The 16,040-nt window shown below is 40.9% G+C and overlaps 1 protein-coding gene across 4 annotated transcripts; it reads right to left on the bottom strand.

Moving 5' to 3' along the window:
• Window positions 1-501: 501 nt before the first annotated feature.
• LOC128763991 (uncharacterized) lies at window positions 502-4,610 on the bottom strand. 4 transcript variants are annotated; one of them, XR_008415703.1, is made up of 13 exons: window positions 4,430-4,610; window positions 3,849-4,045; window positions 3,706-3,777; window positions 3,456-3,627; window positions 3,208-3,366; window positions 2,878-3,142; window positions 2,668-2,798; window positions 2,452-2,571; window positions 2,307-2,354; window positions 2,168-2,248; window positions 2,001-2,081; window positions 1,482-1,910; window positions 1,365-1,409 (listed from the first exon to the last, which is right to left on the bottom strand). XR_008415703.1 is itself a non-coding variant. In XM_053873323.1 (8 exons), the coding sequence occupies exons 2-8, from the start codon at window positions 1,805-1,807 to the stop codon at window positions 586-588; spliced, it is 774 nt and encodes a 257-aa protein (XP_053729298.1). In that variant the 5' UTR covers window positions 1,808-1,910; window positions 2,001-2,075; the 3' UTR covers window positions 502-585. The 4 variants fall into 4 exon arrangements, 2 of the variants coding, with proteins under 2 accessions (XP_053729298.1, XP_053729299.1); XR_008415704.1 differs by lacking the exon at window positions 1,365-1,409 and having other exon boundaries at window positions 1,488-1,542; window positions 1,617-1,910; XM_053873323.1 differs by lacking the exons at window positions 2,168-2,248; window positions 2,307-2,354; window positions 2,452-2,571; ... (5 more) ...; window positions 3,849-4,045; window positions 4,430-4,610 and adding exons at window positions 502-840; window positions 931-1,042; window positions 1,114-1,172; window positions 1,247-1,291 and having other exon boundaries at window positions 1,359-1,409; window positions 1,482-1,542; window positions 1,617-1,910; window positions 2,001-2,075.
• Window positions 4,611-16,040: the final 11,430 nt, after the last annotated feature.

Here is a 16,040-nt window from a genome sequence, read left to right as displayed (position 1 = left end):
TCATTTCCTGTCCGCATGCGCACATGGGTGTTTCAAGACGTAGTTTCCTGTCCACATGCGCACATGGGTGTAGCTGTTTGACACATAAATTAGAATAAAATTAGCAACGTCATTACGCCACGCCTCACTACACACTCGTATTTCATCAAGAGAAGCGGAATTTGAATTACTAAAGTACTACGCCGACGTATTAACTGTATTTTAACCTTATTTTAAATATATATCACTACATTTGACTTGTATTCAACAATTCGGATATTTTAACAAGATTTCAGATAAAATAATTGGATCTTTCTGTGCAATTTGCATGCAGTTTTCTATCTTGCCAACGAGGTCTCAGTGGTTCATTTGGTTTATTGCAACCGAATAAACAACAAGACGTCTTTTTCATTGAATCACAACTTTTATGAGGATTACATTTTATTAACAAAACATGAAAACACACCAACATTATTTATAAATGACTAAACTTATTTTATATACAAAACATCAAAACACACCATTATTAACAAATGCCTGAACAGTTCACCAGACAAAACAGACCTTCATCTACTCACTATTATCTGCAACACATTGAACATTCACTCACAGGTCTCTCTGATCACGACATTCATTCATAAACGTTTCCATGTTGTCCATGTCGTCAAAAACGAATATGAAAGGATCCCTGGCATCAGTGCCATCTCCATTGTCCTCCAGCAGACTCCTCACAGCGTCCTCCTGCTCCTGCTCTGTCATACCATGGAATGCGGGCACCCTCCACTTACTCTTGAAGACACCTGGGTTTTCATCTATCCACTGGACAGCCAGGTAGAGATGCTGCACGGTTGTCGACTGATCCTGCAGCAAAGTAAAATAGCACATATTGCCATCACCCCAAAACACAAGATACTACTGCTAGTACTGGTGTTATTCAAGTGTAGGGAATACCAAAAGTGGATTGTTCCAGGCCCTTCTGCGGGGCAGCCGAAGAAGAGGCTCAAGTACACCATGGAGCAGTTCTTTAGCCTCCTGGGTCCAGAAGGCAAATCGCTGACCATGCCTTTAGAATAATCAAATTAATTCATTATTTGATCAGTACAATTCAAATGACTGATTGAAATGTTATCTTACCCTTCAATGGAGAACCTCTCCATTAGCTGCACACACCACCACTTGCGGACCATGCCACTCTCAAAGACGCATTAAAATTTGATTCAAATTAAGAAGGTAATGTTTTGCTTACTGACACATGATTTAAACTCACCTCAGAAAAGTGAAATGGACGGTCGGTGCAAATGCAGAAAGCGTACTGTCAAATAAAAACAGATGTTTACATTTAGAGAATGGATGAGATAAATATGCAAGGACATGTTTACCATGAGCATCATGACTCCACAATGGTTGGAGGAGGTTTGTTGAGGAAAGCCCTAAAAAACACAACATAATGTCAATTTAGATTTTGAAATAAATTAAGTTGGCTATGCCAATTAGATGTGTACATCAAAGTCACTGCCAGTTTTCTCCCGCCATGGTCCAGTATCAAGTGATGTGGCGATTCGTCTAGGAAATAACAATGAGAGCACAGTTACATACCATATAACCACTAATTTACCAAATTATTTGAAGGTTCTTACCCATAGCCATTGAACGAGGCTAAAATATGAACTGCTTGTTGCAAGACAAGGCTAAAACACAAATCAGAAGCCACAGAACAAGGCTCCAATACAAACCACGAGCCACAGAACAAGGCTCCAATACAAACCAAAAGCCAGTGAACAAGGCTTATTTCCCCAACGATGCTGTAGGACAGGACCAACGACGACATTGTTTAATATCCACCTAAAGATTGCTCTATATGACTCATCTCCAAAACCATGAGGAAGAAGAGAATCCAAAAAGAGGATCTCTTTTTCTTTAACCAGTAACACCTGCAATGGAAAAATGTGGATATAACAGTTACACAGGCACATAAACATTGCAGGAGTTGAATGAATTTGATGAATGATTTTTCACTCAACACATAACAAGTAGTGATCTGACTGGTTCTGTTGACGACTCCATGCTGGAAACATAATGACATCCTTTGATCTCATGTTGTCCTGGCATTACAAAAACAAAACAAAAACAAGACAGTCATTACATTTTCATGTCGGAAACATTCAATCTTAATAGTGAAATAACTCACCATCAGACCAACTAAGGGGTCTACGTGATCCAACTTCCAGGTGGGCACGACAAACATATCCACAATATGAACGTCCTTCCCCTGAGTAAATCAATATGTATATACTGTAAATTTTGAATTTGAATTTTAAAAAAATTACATATCGCTGAGCAGCTTCTTGAATGAGCCTCAGGCAGGCATTTCCAATCTAAAAGAGAATGGATCAAGACAAAGAAATCATTCTATGTTTAAGACATTATGACTCTTTTAAGTTTCCTTAAATACAAAGATCTAAATAAACATACAGATGAATCCATGCATCGCGGAATGCCCAAAGTCCAGAATTCCTCGCGAACAAGACAGAGATTGCCATCTTTGACAATAAATTCCTTTGCAGGACGACTGGTGTCCAGTACATAGGACAACTAGAATGCAAGATCACACCATGCCATTAGTGAATATATTAGGATTTAGCTAATGAAATCTTTTTGCCATGGAAAACAGATAGAGATATCACTTGCCAGTTTATCCTGAAGAGGACCCAACTTCTGCTCCCATATCTCTCCACATGAAGCATAAAGATGATCATCATGCTTATCAGTCCAATATGGGTGGTCATGCCAAAACGCTATCTTGCTCAGACGACTAAGACCTAATAACAAAGAAAACATGAGTGGTTGACAAGGTTTTTGAGGTGAAAATGAAGAAGAAATTTGAAATAAAATTCATACTCTCCAATCTCCTATATGGCCTGAGGCGCTTTATGTTGAGCATCCGGTGCTTCCCATGACTTTTTCTCACTGTTGCCACGCCTTTTGAAGAGATGCTGGTAACAGTGAAGGGACCCTCATGCTGACTGGACATGGCCGCTGAACGAAACCGATCTTTGGGGCTTCCTAAGATGAGGACATAATCTCCAACATTGACTGACTTTTTCTTACGCATAGCGTAAGATTTCTTCTGTCTTTCCTGTGCCAGTTCAATGTTTTGAAGGACCTATCATGTGAAAATGGTATTAGTTTCTCATTAACAAGATACTTTGTATCATGAATTGGACACACCTTCTCATTCAGGAGTCTTATCTTATCAACTGTGGTGTCCATGTCTTCCTCTGGATCTCCAACCTCCCATGAATCTCCAATTGGACAAGCATTCATCACTTCAGGAAAGCGAGGATGTCGGTGAAACATGAGGAAAAACGGAGTGTACTTCGTGGAGGCCTGAAGACAAAGACATTATTATTATGATATTATTATGATTTATGATCACTTCAGATAAAAAAAAACCCTAAAGACAAGATTGCTCGGACCTGTGAAGTTGTGTTAATGCCATACACGACTTGCACTCTTTCTGCACAGTGGCTGAGCAACAACCCACTTTGTGTAGAGGTCTGTCATAGTCAGGATATATTTCTGGCCTCTAGCAGTCTCAGGGAGAGGGCCAATGAGGTCCAAGCCAACCACATCCCACGTTTCATTAACCTAGCGGAATAACAGCAATTTATATATTTAGTGATCATTTTTTTGCATTTCATTGAGCAAAAATGTTATGCACCCCACCTTGATCGGATGCAACGTTGGTGTCTGTGTACTAATGGGATCATTGAGTTGGCATCGATGGCAGCACCTCACCTGGTACAAAGAAAAGTAACTTTTACACAACCTTATTTTAACTTACATAGTTATTGTATTTGAGTACTTACCCAGTCATACACGTCCTTCTTTAAAGTTGACCAGTAATAACCAGCAACAACCTTGTCTCTGGTGGCTCTCAAACCACGATGATTTCCTGTCCCTGGATGATCGTGGCATTCGTGGAGGACAGACCTCTTTTCCTCCTCAGTTAACACCACCAAACGAAGATATTGCCCATTAGTTCCAGTGTAGAACATCCTGCCATCTTCCAAAAGAATAATTTTAGTTACATTTAAACAGAAACAACATGTAACATGCATACGTACACATACAGACACAGACACACTGGTGTCTTTGTCCCTACTTTGAGAATGTCTTGAATGTTTTTTTGTTTGCATCTATGCTGTTGACGTGAACATGCATCTATCTAGTTTTTAGATGTGAAGTACCAAGTGTAAATTATTAATAAATATGCCAGTTTTTTTTTATTAAATACAATTATTAACACGTAATTAATATAAGAATAATATGCCTCAATTTATTTTTGCAATGTATGTTATAGAACATAAAAGGTAATTAGAAATACGATTACTTACTAAAATGACTGCCAATGTTGCTATTTCCTGTCAAGTTAGTCGATTTTTCATACCTTTCAATATAAAGCTGCGAGCAGAGCGGCGCATATCTTGTTTGTCAATCTTTGACAAGCTGGAGTCAAAGACGCCGGTCAAGAGAAACTCCCTGAAACGCTTGAGGTACTCAAAATTCTTCATCTTTGGCGGACAGATGTGGAGCACAACCTGCTTCTCTCGATGATTCGATGAAGTACACGTGGGTGCAGTGACGTAGGCAAGTTATGCTAATTCATAAATTAGCATAACTTCAAAAATTATGCGCATGGGGACAGGAAATTACGTATTGAAACACCCATGTGCGCAGGCGGACAGGAAATGACGTCATAAAAATGAGCCCTGGAAGCAAAACGGGATGAAGAAGCAAATAGGGCAGTGACACACCTGACCAAAATAAAAGCGGAATCATGACTGTCACTGCCCTATTTGCTTCCTCATCCCGTTTTGCTCCCAGGGCTCAGGCTTATGACATAATTTCCTGTCCACATGCGCACATGGGTGTAGCTGCTTGACACATAAATTAGAATAAAATTAGAAACGTCATTACGCCACGCCTCACTACACACGTATTTCATCAAGAGAAGCAGAATTTGAATTACTAAAGTAGTACGCTGACGTATTAACTGTATATTAACCTTATTTTATATATATATCACTACATTTGACTTGCATTCAACAATTCGGATATTTTAACAAGATTTCAGATAAAATAATTTGATCTTTCTGTGCAATTTGCATGCAGTTTTCTATCTTGCCTACGAGGTCTCAGTTAATATTAGTATATACTCAGTAAATTACGTCTTGAAATACCAATGTGCGCATGCGGACAGGAAATGACGTCATAAAACTGAGCCCTGGAAGTAAAACGGGATGAAGAAGCAAATAGGGCAGTGACAATGACAAAACAAACTTAACAAAAAGTAAATACTGTAACATATTGTGAATACTTTACTGTGATATTACTGTTATTGTCTCTTACAAACATGCTTTGCATTTACTGATTGAAAATGACAACAACAACAGACCAAAGGACATTTTTGACAAAGGACAACTTATCACTTTCAAACAAAAAAACAAAAGCACTTGAAATGTACTTGTAAAAACAGTTAAACATTTGTGAACATGCAAAACAATCAGATTTTTGCAAATCACTTTGATAACCACTTAAAGTCCACCAGTTTTGTTTTTTTTTTATTTGCTCACACATGCTTTTGCTCTTCGAGCGAGTCTCAGGGTTCATTCCCAAGAAGCACCTGAAACAATAAGAAAAGAAAACAGCAAACCAACACCAGGACAAGCAAGCAGATCAGGTATGTAAAAAATTGAGACACACGTGGAAACACTAAGAAGAATTAACAAAGATGAAAAGCAACTAATGACATTTACTTGTATGTAACTGTAATTGAGTGTCTTTTTGGGTATTTGTACTTTCTTCGTTTATTTAAAGGGTGACTAAACCACAGAGTTTCTGCGTAAGTATCTCTTAAACATAAAGAATACAGAGCGAGTCAAAATCAACCTGATTTTGGTTCCTATTCAGTTGCACTACTGTCGATCCTAAATATAGGCCAGGTTCAAAAATCACAAAGTTATACTTTAAGGTACATTGTGAATAAAGTTACTATTTACTTTTACTTGAGTAGATTAACAGACTGGCAGTTCCAGTTAGTAGTAGAGTGTTGTCAAAGTAATGGTACTTTTACTTGAGTTATACCCTCTTTCCACACATGGAATTAAGCAAGCTACAGTTTTACTTATTTTCGACGCATTTATCCAAAGCAACATACATAGGTATCAAGTACTTGACAACCAAGTTAGGTGCATGTGGTGACAGTGGTGACAAATATTAGTAGAGGACATAGTGGTAATGAAAAATTCCTGACACAATGATGTGCTGAAAATTTATGAGGTTGCCAAAATGGAGCATATGTCGGCACCTTATAGGCTGTGTGCTCTCTTTGCCATGCTATCAAAATGAAAAGTGGAAGAGCGTTACAATACCTTTTTTTATAAACTCCAGTGTGTAAAAACCATCTTCAAAATACTGCAGATTGAAGCTGTAAAAAGTGCAGCTATACCATTGATGAATCTGGCATGTGGTCCCATCACCACTTGTCCTTCGATGCACAGCATCCAAGTCCTTGGCTTCTTCATGTCGCCTGAAATGAACAGTAAAGAAAATCTAAGTCATTGTACTCCTCTGGAATGATGGAAGAAAGCAATCTGAAATATCTGTAACCGATGACTAGTCACCAGCATGATACTTCTACTACTACTAAATATCAGTGTCAAAAAGATGGAGACATGCAACAATATTAGAAAAAAACATATCAAAACATTGATCAGCAAGTTATAGAGAAATATTATTTCTAGCTTGCAGTTACATATGTCAATATAAAATCCACATAAAAAGTACATTGGACAAATAAGGAGCTTGGTAATGCCACTCTCCTCTGCACATCAGCACACGTGTCACACGGCTGTAAAATAGGACATAGCATACCTCTATATAGCAAAGTTTCAACATGGTGCATAAGATAGTCCACTGGTCTCAATGATTTAGAAACATGTCACCTCATGTGAATGAGTGTGATTAAATGTATGCATCAAAGTGTCAAAGACATAAAGTACTGTCTAATCACAACCTGTTTTTGTTTTTTTATAATTTTTTTTTTAATCTCGTAACCAACTTACATCAGTCTCAAGCATGGTTGCACTCTCTGGCTCTTTCAAGTAGGCCATCAGTAGTGGAAGGCTACATGCAGCCATGAAGCCTCTGGCTCGTCGTTTGCAAGGATTTTCTCAATTATTAATAAGGATGAAGATATCCGTCTGGAGTGGTAGTAGCGGTAGTAGTACCAAAATGGTAGTAAAGGCCTCTTTGGGAGAAGAGGAAAGGCCATTGCTCCTTGATCTCTGTGATGGCTGGCGCAGGCACACGAAGGTAGCCAGTGATTGGTAGTGATTCTTGACCATAAGCTTAATTTGACAATCCAAATGTAGTTTGATGAACTACTGAATGTCAAAAATAACATACCATGTCAAAAAGAGAACCACTTGATTTTCTTAGCTTAATAACACAGCTTTTTGCCCATGCATTTTTTTTACCTCAACATCCTGTCTGCATGCTCTTTGTCCTGTCTGCTTTTGTCACCTGGATGATAAAACTGTATCACAGGAAGAATGGTGGAGAGCAGTTAGTGACGGGCCATATACTTCTACACTGGAAGATAGTAGTCAAGTAAATCTTCATGCTTAATGCAGACATAATCCTCTTGGGCAACTCCTAATTCACAATGGATGCCCTCAATAGCTCAACTTAACAAAAGTGTGTTTCTCTATCACAAAGTGCACATGATCATGGAGAACAATGACCAGGTTCATTTTTCCAAAATAAAGTTCTTCATCATTGTTCCCAAGTATAACAAACATCCCTTTTTTTGTACACAGTGCCTTTCACTGTTACAGTGTTGCAAGCCACTGCAGACTGTGACTCAAAGTTATAACTGGCTACAGATGCCGTGATCTGGTCATTGTAATCATTGACAGAAAACTCTGTGCCCTTTTTTACGAGGTGGAGGGAAAAGGCTGCCTGTACTCAAATATGTTTGCAGAAGTTGGTGTCTCTCTGCCAGTTTTTAAGACTTTTAAAGTTGTGTAATTTCCGGGCACACAGCTTAAAAAATGTGTGTTTGCTTTCAAACCAGAGTCCACAGGCGGGTAAGTGGACCAAAGTGTACAATGAGCTCCGAGTAGTGGCACAAATAATGGTGCCTAGGTTTTAAGGAATGACAAGTGCTTTTTTCTGTAGTATATGCACTCTTCAGTGATGACTTTCAGATATGCCACTTGGCCTCTCTCTCAGCTGCAAAAAGAGTTGCCATACCTTGTTGTCAAAAGGATCTTTAATCCTATCACCCACCAAAAGAGGCGACAATCTAAGCAAGCAGCAGTTTTGAACTTAATCATTTGTCGCTCCCATCATTTCCTTGGTATTTGAATTGGTTCTTATATTAAACTGCAGGTCAGTAAAATGCTTCTCCATGACTAAATGACTGATGAATAAAGCAAGGTCAGGAGTGACAATACCCTCAAACAAGTCGTGACCTAGACATGGTGGCAGGCCAGGCTGACAAACATGAAAATGAGCAAGTTGGTTAAAAGGAGAGTCAGACTTGATGCCACATACAGAGCTGGTGTCACTAGTTTTTAGACCTCGCAAATGACTTTGGTAGGACTGTGCCCCCAACCGAATGACATCCTAAGTTGTCTCCTGAAATATTTAACATCACTGCCATCAATTATGACAATGCCTCTCTCTTCCAAAACTTTGAGGTCCTTGCTCAGTTGTTCAAAAACTTTGTCCATTCCAAAATATTTCAAGTCCTGCTCTCGACATAGGAGTACAAGTTGCATCTGATTTATAGTGGATCTGTTGTGTGGCAAAATATCTGTCAGAGTTGAGTAAACAGCTAACACTTTGTTTTTTATTTCCTGATCCAAGTGGGTTAACAACCTCAAACGTATCTTGGTATAACATCAAACCAACCAGCCAATGTTTCCTTTACAGGTATATACTGAGAAAAGCGTTCTTTGCCATTTTCATCATTTACCCCCAAAAAGGCACAGGCTCAACATAGTTGAAACTCTTTTTAAAAGCAGTCCGTCTCTTTAAGTCTGTGTTGTAGAGCTTGAGTAGATCCCCTCTGTTCAGTTCATCAATGAAGGACAATTTCATGGGCATTTTGAAAGTCCTCAATGATTGTTTGTATGGTACTGGCTGGTAACAATAGCTTAGCTTGTAATTTTAAGTACCGAAGTGTAAGGTTTAGTAAAAACAGAGGTTCATCAACAGCAAGTGGCACTTCAGGCTCATGTTGTCCTTCAGAAATATTAGAGCTGGAGTCACATGCAGGCTCAAAGGCTCTGTGGGAACAGACGTATCTAGAACTGAATCTTCTAGATCTTCCACACATCTATTTGCATGTTTCCTGGAAACATGTGAGAGAAAACTAGATGCAACTGTAAAGCTGCAGTCACGACCTCTGACTATGCAATTGATTTTGAATCCTTCTTTTGAGTGTGACTTCAAATGATTTAGAGAGAGAAGTTACTGTAACACACTTCAATACCCAAGACTGAGCCATAGACTTTAAGGATGTCTCAATTGGCTTGTGACTATAAGGTTCTTTGTAGTCTCTGTACATGTGGCTTTTCAGTACAGTGGCTTTGCGGTACATCCGAGTACAGGAAGGCACACCACATTGATAGCTGTAAAGGGGAGTGTTACTGTGTGTACATTCTCACACATACCAAATTTACAGTGGAACATCATTCCTCAAGGTCACAGTGAAGATTGCACAGTTAACTGTTGCTTATTTTTCGAGTTGAACTGAACCTCTATGGTATTGGTGACTGTTTTTTTTCTGAGGCAGTAGAAGTCTGATTACCACAGTCATGTTTTTGCACTGTGTCACCAAATCATGCAGTGTGATTGTAAAACTCTAGGCTCAAATCAGAGCAACACAAATATATCCATATAAATCATCGACCAGCTGTGGCAGTTCTGGACCACAGCCAACCCGTTTACATTCCCTCAAAAGTTCACAACGACCCAGGAAACATCGTTGAACGAGCAACACAACATAATCCACGAACTTGTTACTTACATCAAAACAGGTAGCATGTGCAGTGAAACCCTCGGATCAGAGAAAAAACATTATCGTATGACACACTCACACACACACATACGGACACATTTCAGATTTTAAAAAATATATATATCACAGACAAATGTGTGTGTCCACCGGTTCTTTTCAGACCGTCTGCAATTGTATAACCCTGCTGGAGCAACACTGAATGACAACAGATGATCAGTCATTAAAGAGAAAAACGAAATAGAGAGTAACTTGTAACAGGCACTAGTTCACCTTCCCTGGTTTATCGTGTGTGCTTGTTACCGCCAAAAGAGCATTGAGCCAATGCAGTGCGGTTCATGTCATTTGTTGTGTTATCACAGTAAATGAACTGAACACAGTATTTTACTGTGAAATAGTACAGTAAAATGTAGGAATATCATGGTAATGCAAAGTTTACTGTAATTACCTGATCCAACACTGGTAAAGGTGAGGGAGCATAAGAAGTGGCAGTTCTGGACCACAGCCAACCCGTTTACATCCCCTCAAAAGTTCACAACAACCCAGGAAACATCGTTGAACGAGCAACACAACATAATCCACGAACTTGTTACTTACATCAACTCTACTCTCTATTTCTTTTTTCTCTTTAATGACTGATCATCTGTTGTCATTCAGTGTTGCTCCAGCAGGGTTATACGATTGCAGACGGTCTGAAATGTAAGCGGGTAAGAAGTGAAAACAAATGAGTTCAGGTTTTAGAGACCATATATAGATCATAGAGAGTGATGGACAGATTTAAAGAGATGACTAGGAACGTGCAGGCAGGTTGGACCAGGTGAGGACGGTTGATGCAGTGATCTATGATTAAGAGTAGCAGCAGTTCATCATTTTAAAATATTCACTCCTTATGAATTTTTTCTCTTTATTTCACAGGTGGATGCAGCAGTTGGTGACCAACTGTGAGCATTCAAAAATGGACATTAATCAATGTTCAAAGGTCACTCATTAACATTTGACCTTCATACATACCTCAATGAGCAGGACGAGTGCACTGAGAACAATGCATTGATATTAGCTCTGTGATGAAGTTAGCATTTGTCAAATCAAGATCACAACGCACTTTCAGGCGTACATTCTGTGAAGACTGAAAGCAGCTGTCAATGCTTCCTTAAAATGTTTAAACCCTAACTCTGAAAGCGTCTCTTGATGTTTTGTTTGCGAGTGAGGGTCCATCAGAGGTTGAAATGGCTGCTCAAAGTCAGCAGCTGTTTGCAGTCCTGTTAGATGGAATGTCTCTGACAAGATATGTGGGTGAATAATGCTAACTTCATCGCAGGGATAATGTCAATGCATTGTTTGAAAGGTCTTGTCAAGCTCAATGACCTCTGTAAGTATGAAGGTCAAATGTGAATCCCCCAAAGGAGTGACCTTTGAATCTTGATAAATGTCCATTTTTGGACGCCCACACTTGGTCAACACTTGGATGTTTGGACATGAGACCAAGTGTTCTAGGATGCTCTGAGAGTCCACTGTCCTGTGGGATTCACTTTCAACACAGGGCTGCTCTTTCATGTAGAATTATGGAATCATACCTGAGTAAATGATCATTACTTTTCAATGTTCTCTCATGAATCTTTCCCTTGTGTCCTCAAAGCTCTTGAGTTAGACTCAGTTGCGTATAGTTCATGTTTGTTTACCTTTGAATGAAGAGAATTTGAGGTGGTATGTAAACACCCAGCCCACACCCATACCTGACAGACAGTCGAGGGGCAGTGACAAGAAGTAACGTGGCGGTGGATGTGGCTTGGTGTCCAGGTCCAGATAAGCTGGCAAACCAAACACACACCACACCACATCACACCAGGGTGGAATCATGACAGCTGCAGTGTGATGTTTCACCAACTGCTGCATCCGCCTCTGAGAAAAAAATCATAAGGAGTGAACTGCTGCTGCTCTTCATTACAGATCACCACATCAACCGTTCTCACCTGGTCCAACCTGCCTGAACTTTCCTCTGCACCTCTTAGAATCTGTCAATCACTCTCTATGACTGTATGTACCTTTCAGCATTAATGGTGCCTTCACAGATGTGTAAGTTACCCATGCCTTGGGCACTAATACAGGATTCTTATACCTGACGATCTGAGCGGCGAATCTCTGAAAAGGTTCGTGGAGTCAGCGAATACCTGAAGGGCAGTCGGTCGAACTGGAAATAATCGTCCCCCACTGCAAACCTCAGGTAACTGTGGTGTGGCAAGATGGGGACATGAAAGTATGCCTCCGTCAGATCCACGGAGGTCAGCCCCCTGGTCTGACACACTCAAGCAGCTGTATGATTGTCAACATTCTGAACGAGCGGGAAGCAATGTGATTGTTCAGTCCACAGTGTAAAACCCACTCTCGGCTCTTCCCTCAGAACCGGGAAGATCGCTTGTTTCTGGAGGAGTGACACCACCTCCTGCTCCAGACATAGCCGCTCCACTGGGGAGCGTGGAGACGTCACTCGGATCCCCGCAAACTCCGGAGGACGTCGGCAAAACTGAAGTACACAGCCCCTGATCACCGTTCTGTTTAACCACGGAGAGAGGGGAGTGCACAGATCCACCACACTGAATCGAAATCTGTAAAGGGAAGGAGACAGCCCGCTTGTCACATCTGGCGCGTGTGGGGGGCTCCCTTTGAAAGGGCTACAAGACGCCGTCCAGTCACGCTTTCGTCACTTCCAACCTTGAATTTCCAGCAACATCGGTGACGTCATCAGTGAGGGATGCTGAGAGATGAAGTCCTCTGTTTGACACCGTACCAAATTGAGCGCTTGAAGCAGCTGAACTGGACCTCCCGACGCGGGCGGTGCAATATGGCTGCCAATCGGGAGCGCCGACGCTAGTGGGCTCGAAGCAGACACACCTTTGGAACAAGACACTGGCGGGCCCGTAAAAGCGCGCGAATGCACGTCCCATCCACCGTCAAGCAGTTTCAGATGGTCCTGGCCCAAGCAGACGACACAGGTGACTCATCCAAAAACGCAGCGCAAGACACACATGCGTGATGGTGTTGACGGTCTCAGGCTGAGTGAAAAAAGGAGCAGAGCAGCAGTAGTGGGGGAGTCTTATATGTGGTGGGAGGTGCCTTCCTGGGCGGAGAGCCAATCAATCGAAGTCTCAGGCCGAGGCCAGTGCCTCGATGTGGATTAACCAATAGCGAAGGCTGTTAGTGGGCGGAGCACATATGAAATAGAACTCATAACGCTTAACTGGCACTAGGTGAAACTGAAACCAGAGTTACACGACACAAATACAAAGTTCGACAACCGTACTGGAGCACTAAAATAATTTACTGGTCTGACTTTCCATGGGGTCCTTGAAGACGTAACACCTTAGTAGCTGAGGACAATGACAGTATAAAAATTAGTTGACCGTTCATGAACATACACAGTGAATAAGTTTCATCTATTTCCACGAAAAAGTGACACATTCACTAAACTGATTCAGACGAATTTAAACCAATAAAATGCAAATACCTATTATGAGTCTGCACTCGTTTTTCTCTGTGAATTTGTCAGGAAACAGCAGAGCGCACTCAGGAAGCATAGTGTGAATAAGAACCAAAATCAAAGTCAAACTGGAGAAATTAGTGACTTGAGTGGCTGTAATGTTGTAACTGGGGTCGGAGAAGCTCAAATAAATTGCAGCGGTACAATGTTATAGAATGTGAATGAGCTGCAATTGGAGCCCCATTCATTTTATTTTGTGTTCCTCAGAACGTAAAAAAAGGCATTATTCATGATCCCATGCATGATTCAATAGATTAAATATTCATGAACGAATTGCCTTGTGACCGGGTTGCTGTGACTGCTCCTCCTCCTGTTGCTGAGAAGTCGGAGAAAGCACTCTTCCTCCATTGCTGGTATATATTCAACACTTACCTCAGGAGTGTGCATTGAAGTACATATTGGCATTGAAGGGTCAAAAACACTGGCTTCTTCACCATCTGTCTCCAAATCTAGTGGTAAAACCCACAAGGAGGCAACGTGTCACAATGGAGGACCTGCTCTCTATTGTCTCCACTATTAGGCCTGACATAAACAAAAATATTCTTTCTCATCTCAACATGAATCCCATTTGTCCGAAATTGTATTTTGTGTTTCTTCCTCAGACTCAGGTTTCTCACAAGAATCCTGTCTCCACCCTCAAAGGGCAAAGCTGTCATTTTAGCATCCCAGCGTCTTTTGTCCATTTGCTGCCTCTTCTCAGCATTACTCAAGGCCAACTCATATGCATGTCTCGTCTGTAGGTTTCTTTAGGTTCCTCACATTATGGCCATGTGTTCTTGTATCATCCCCCTGAAGGACTGATGCCAAAGCAGAGATCCACTGGGAGACAAGGTTCAGAATCAAACATGACAAGAGGAGGGGCTTGTCCAGCTGCATCATTCTTTGTACAACTATCAGCATACGCTAGGGGCCTCACATACTTCCTCCATTCCTCTTTCTTTTTCTCCCCCAAGGTCCCCAAAAGGTCAAGCAAAGTCCTGTTAAACCATTCAACAGTACAGAGCTCTGCCACCACTAAAAACTAAGTACTGTGATAGCTGCAAATTATAGTAGTATAACAATAACTTTTTTCAGGTGTTGGTCACCTGACCTAAAGTATGTCTGCAGAAAGCTATTTAGAAATGAAACGTGGCTATTTCTCAATTTCAGAGGCATTTTTGTAAGATGGCTTAGCTTTCGGCTGTGAACAACAGTCTGATTTGACCACGCACCTTCACGGCAGATTGATGGAGTGTGACCTGCAATGATGAAAACTGTCTGCACTGCAAAGCAAAAAGAGCGAACAGCTAATTGACATTTCAGTTGAAACTTTTGATGACACTCATAGAAACATCGGTTCTTACCTTGTTTGATGGTTGGCTTACAATTAAATGCAGTACTCATACTCCAGAGTTATTATGTTTTGAGGCAATCTGAGTGAATGAATGTTTAAGATTTATGAGTAAATACCCAAAACTGGGGTGAATTCCAATTACTTCCAGAGTCCAGTTGAAAATGCGCACTCCTGTGAAGAGCAAGGGCTGTCCTGATTCTTAGGAAGTTAAGATGAGATATTGACAATATTTTACAAAATAAAATTTCTCATCAATGCACCACCACTACTCTTTGTTCTCACTCATTTTCCTCATTCATCAGCTCTTCAAAGTACTCTCTCCATCTTCCCAACACACTTCTGTGATCAATCAAAACATTTTCCTCTTCCTTCATCACTTCATCAACCTGCTGCACATCCTTCCCATCTCTATCTCTCTACCTTCCAATCCTTACTGTCCAACCTCGCATACAAGTCCGCGTAGGCCCTCTGTTTGGCCATTGACACCACTACCTTTGTCTTATTCTGGGCCTCCCTGTACTCCTGTCTACTCACATCTGTTCTCTCAACATAACACTTTTTCTTAGCTAACCTCTTCCTTTGTACACACTCCTGCACTTCTTTGTTCCACCACCAAGTCTCCTTATCCACTTTTCTTCCAGATGACATACCAAGAACTCTTCTACCTGTCTCCATGATCACCTCAGCTGTAGTTGTCCAGTCATCTGAAAGTCATTCTTGGCCACCCAAAGCCAGCTTCAATCCCTCCATGAAGGCAACAACAAGACTCTTCCTCTTTCAGCTTCCAACACTTTGTCTTCTTCTCTGCCCTCTTCACCTACCTCTCCACCGTGATCATCCAGCACACCACCATCCTATGTTGTCTGGCCACGCTCTCACCCACTACTACTTTAAATATCCTTCAAGTGACATTGTCTATACAAGATGTAATCCATCTGTGTTCTCCTACCTCCACTTCTGTAAGTCACCCTATGCTCCTCTCTCTTCTGGAAGAAAGTATTGACCACAGCCATTTTTATCCTTTTTGCAGTCTACAACCATCTGACCTTCAGTGTTCCTATCCTGAATACCAAACTTTCCCATCACTTTCTCGTCACCGCTGT

The sequence above is a fragment of the Synchiropus splendidus genome, chromosome 8, assembly GCF_027744825.2.
Source record: "Synchiropus splendidus isolate RoL2022-P1 chromosome 8, RoL_Sspl_1.0, whole genome shotgun sequence".
NCBI classification, from domain to species: domain Eukaryota; kingdom Metazoa; phylum Chordata; class Actinopteri; order Syngnathiformes; family Callionymidae; genus Synchiropus; species Synchiropus splendidus.
This window is presented reverse-complemented; position numbering and strand designations above follow the sequence as displayed.

What these genes read in the sequence shown, in the direction of transcription:
- LOC128763991 (XM_053873323.1), bottom strand. Translation starts at nt 1,807, where the DNA reads ATGTCGTCGTTGGTCCTGTCCTACAGCATCGTTGGGGAAATAAGCCTT. An exon ending in GTGGAGTCATGATGCTCATG is followed by an intron (nt 1,292 to 1,358) that starts GTAAACATGTCC and finishes TTTATTTGACAG; the next exon opens with TACGCTTTCTGCATTTGCAC. An exon ending in CCTGGAACAATCCACTTTTG is followed by an intron (nt 841 to 930) that starts GTATTCCCTACA and finishes ACTTTGCTGCAG; the next exon opens with GATCAGTCGACAACCGTGCA.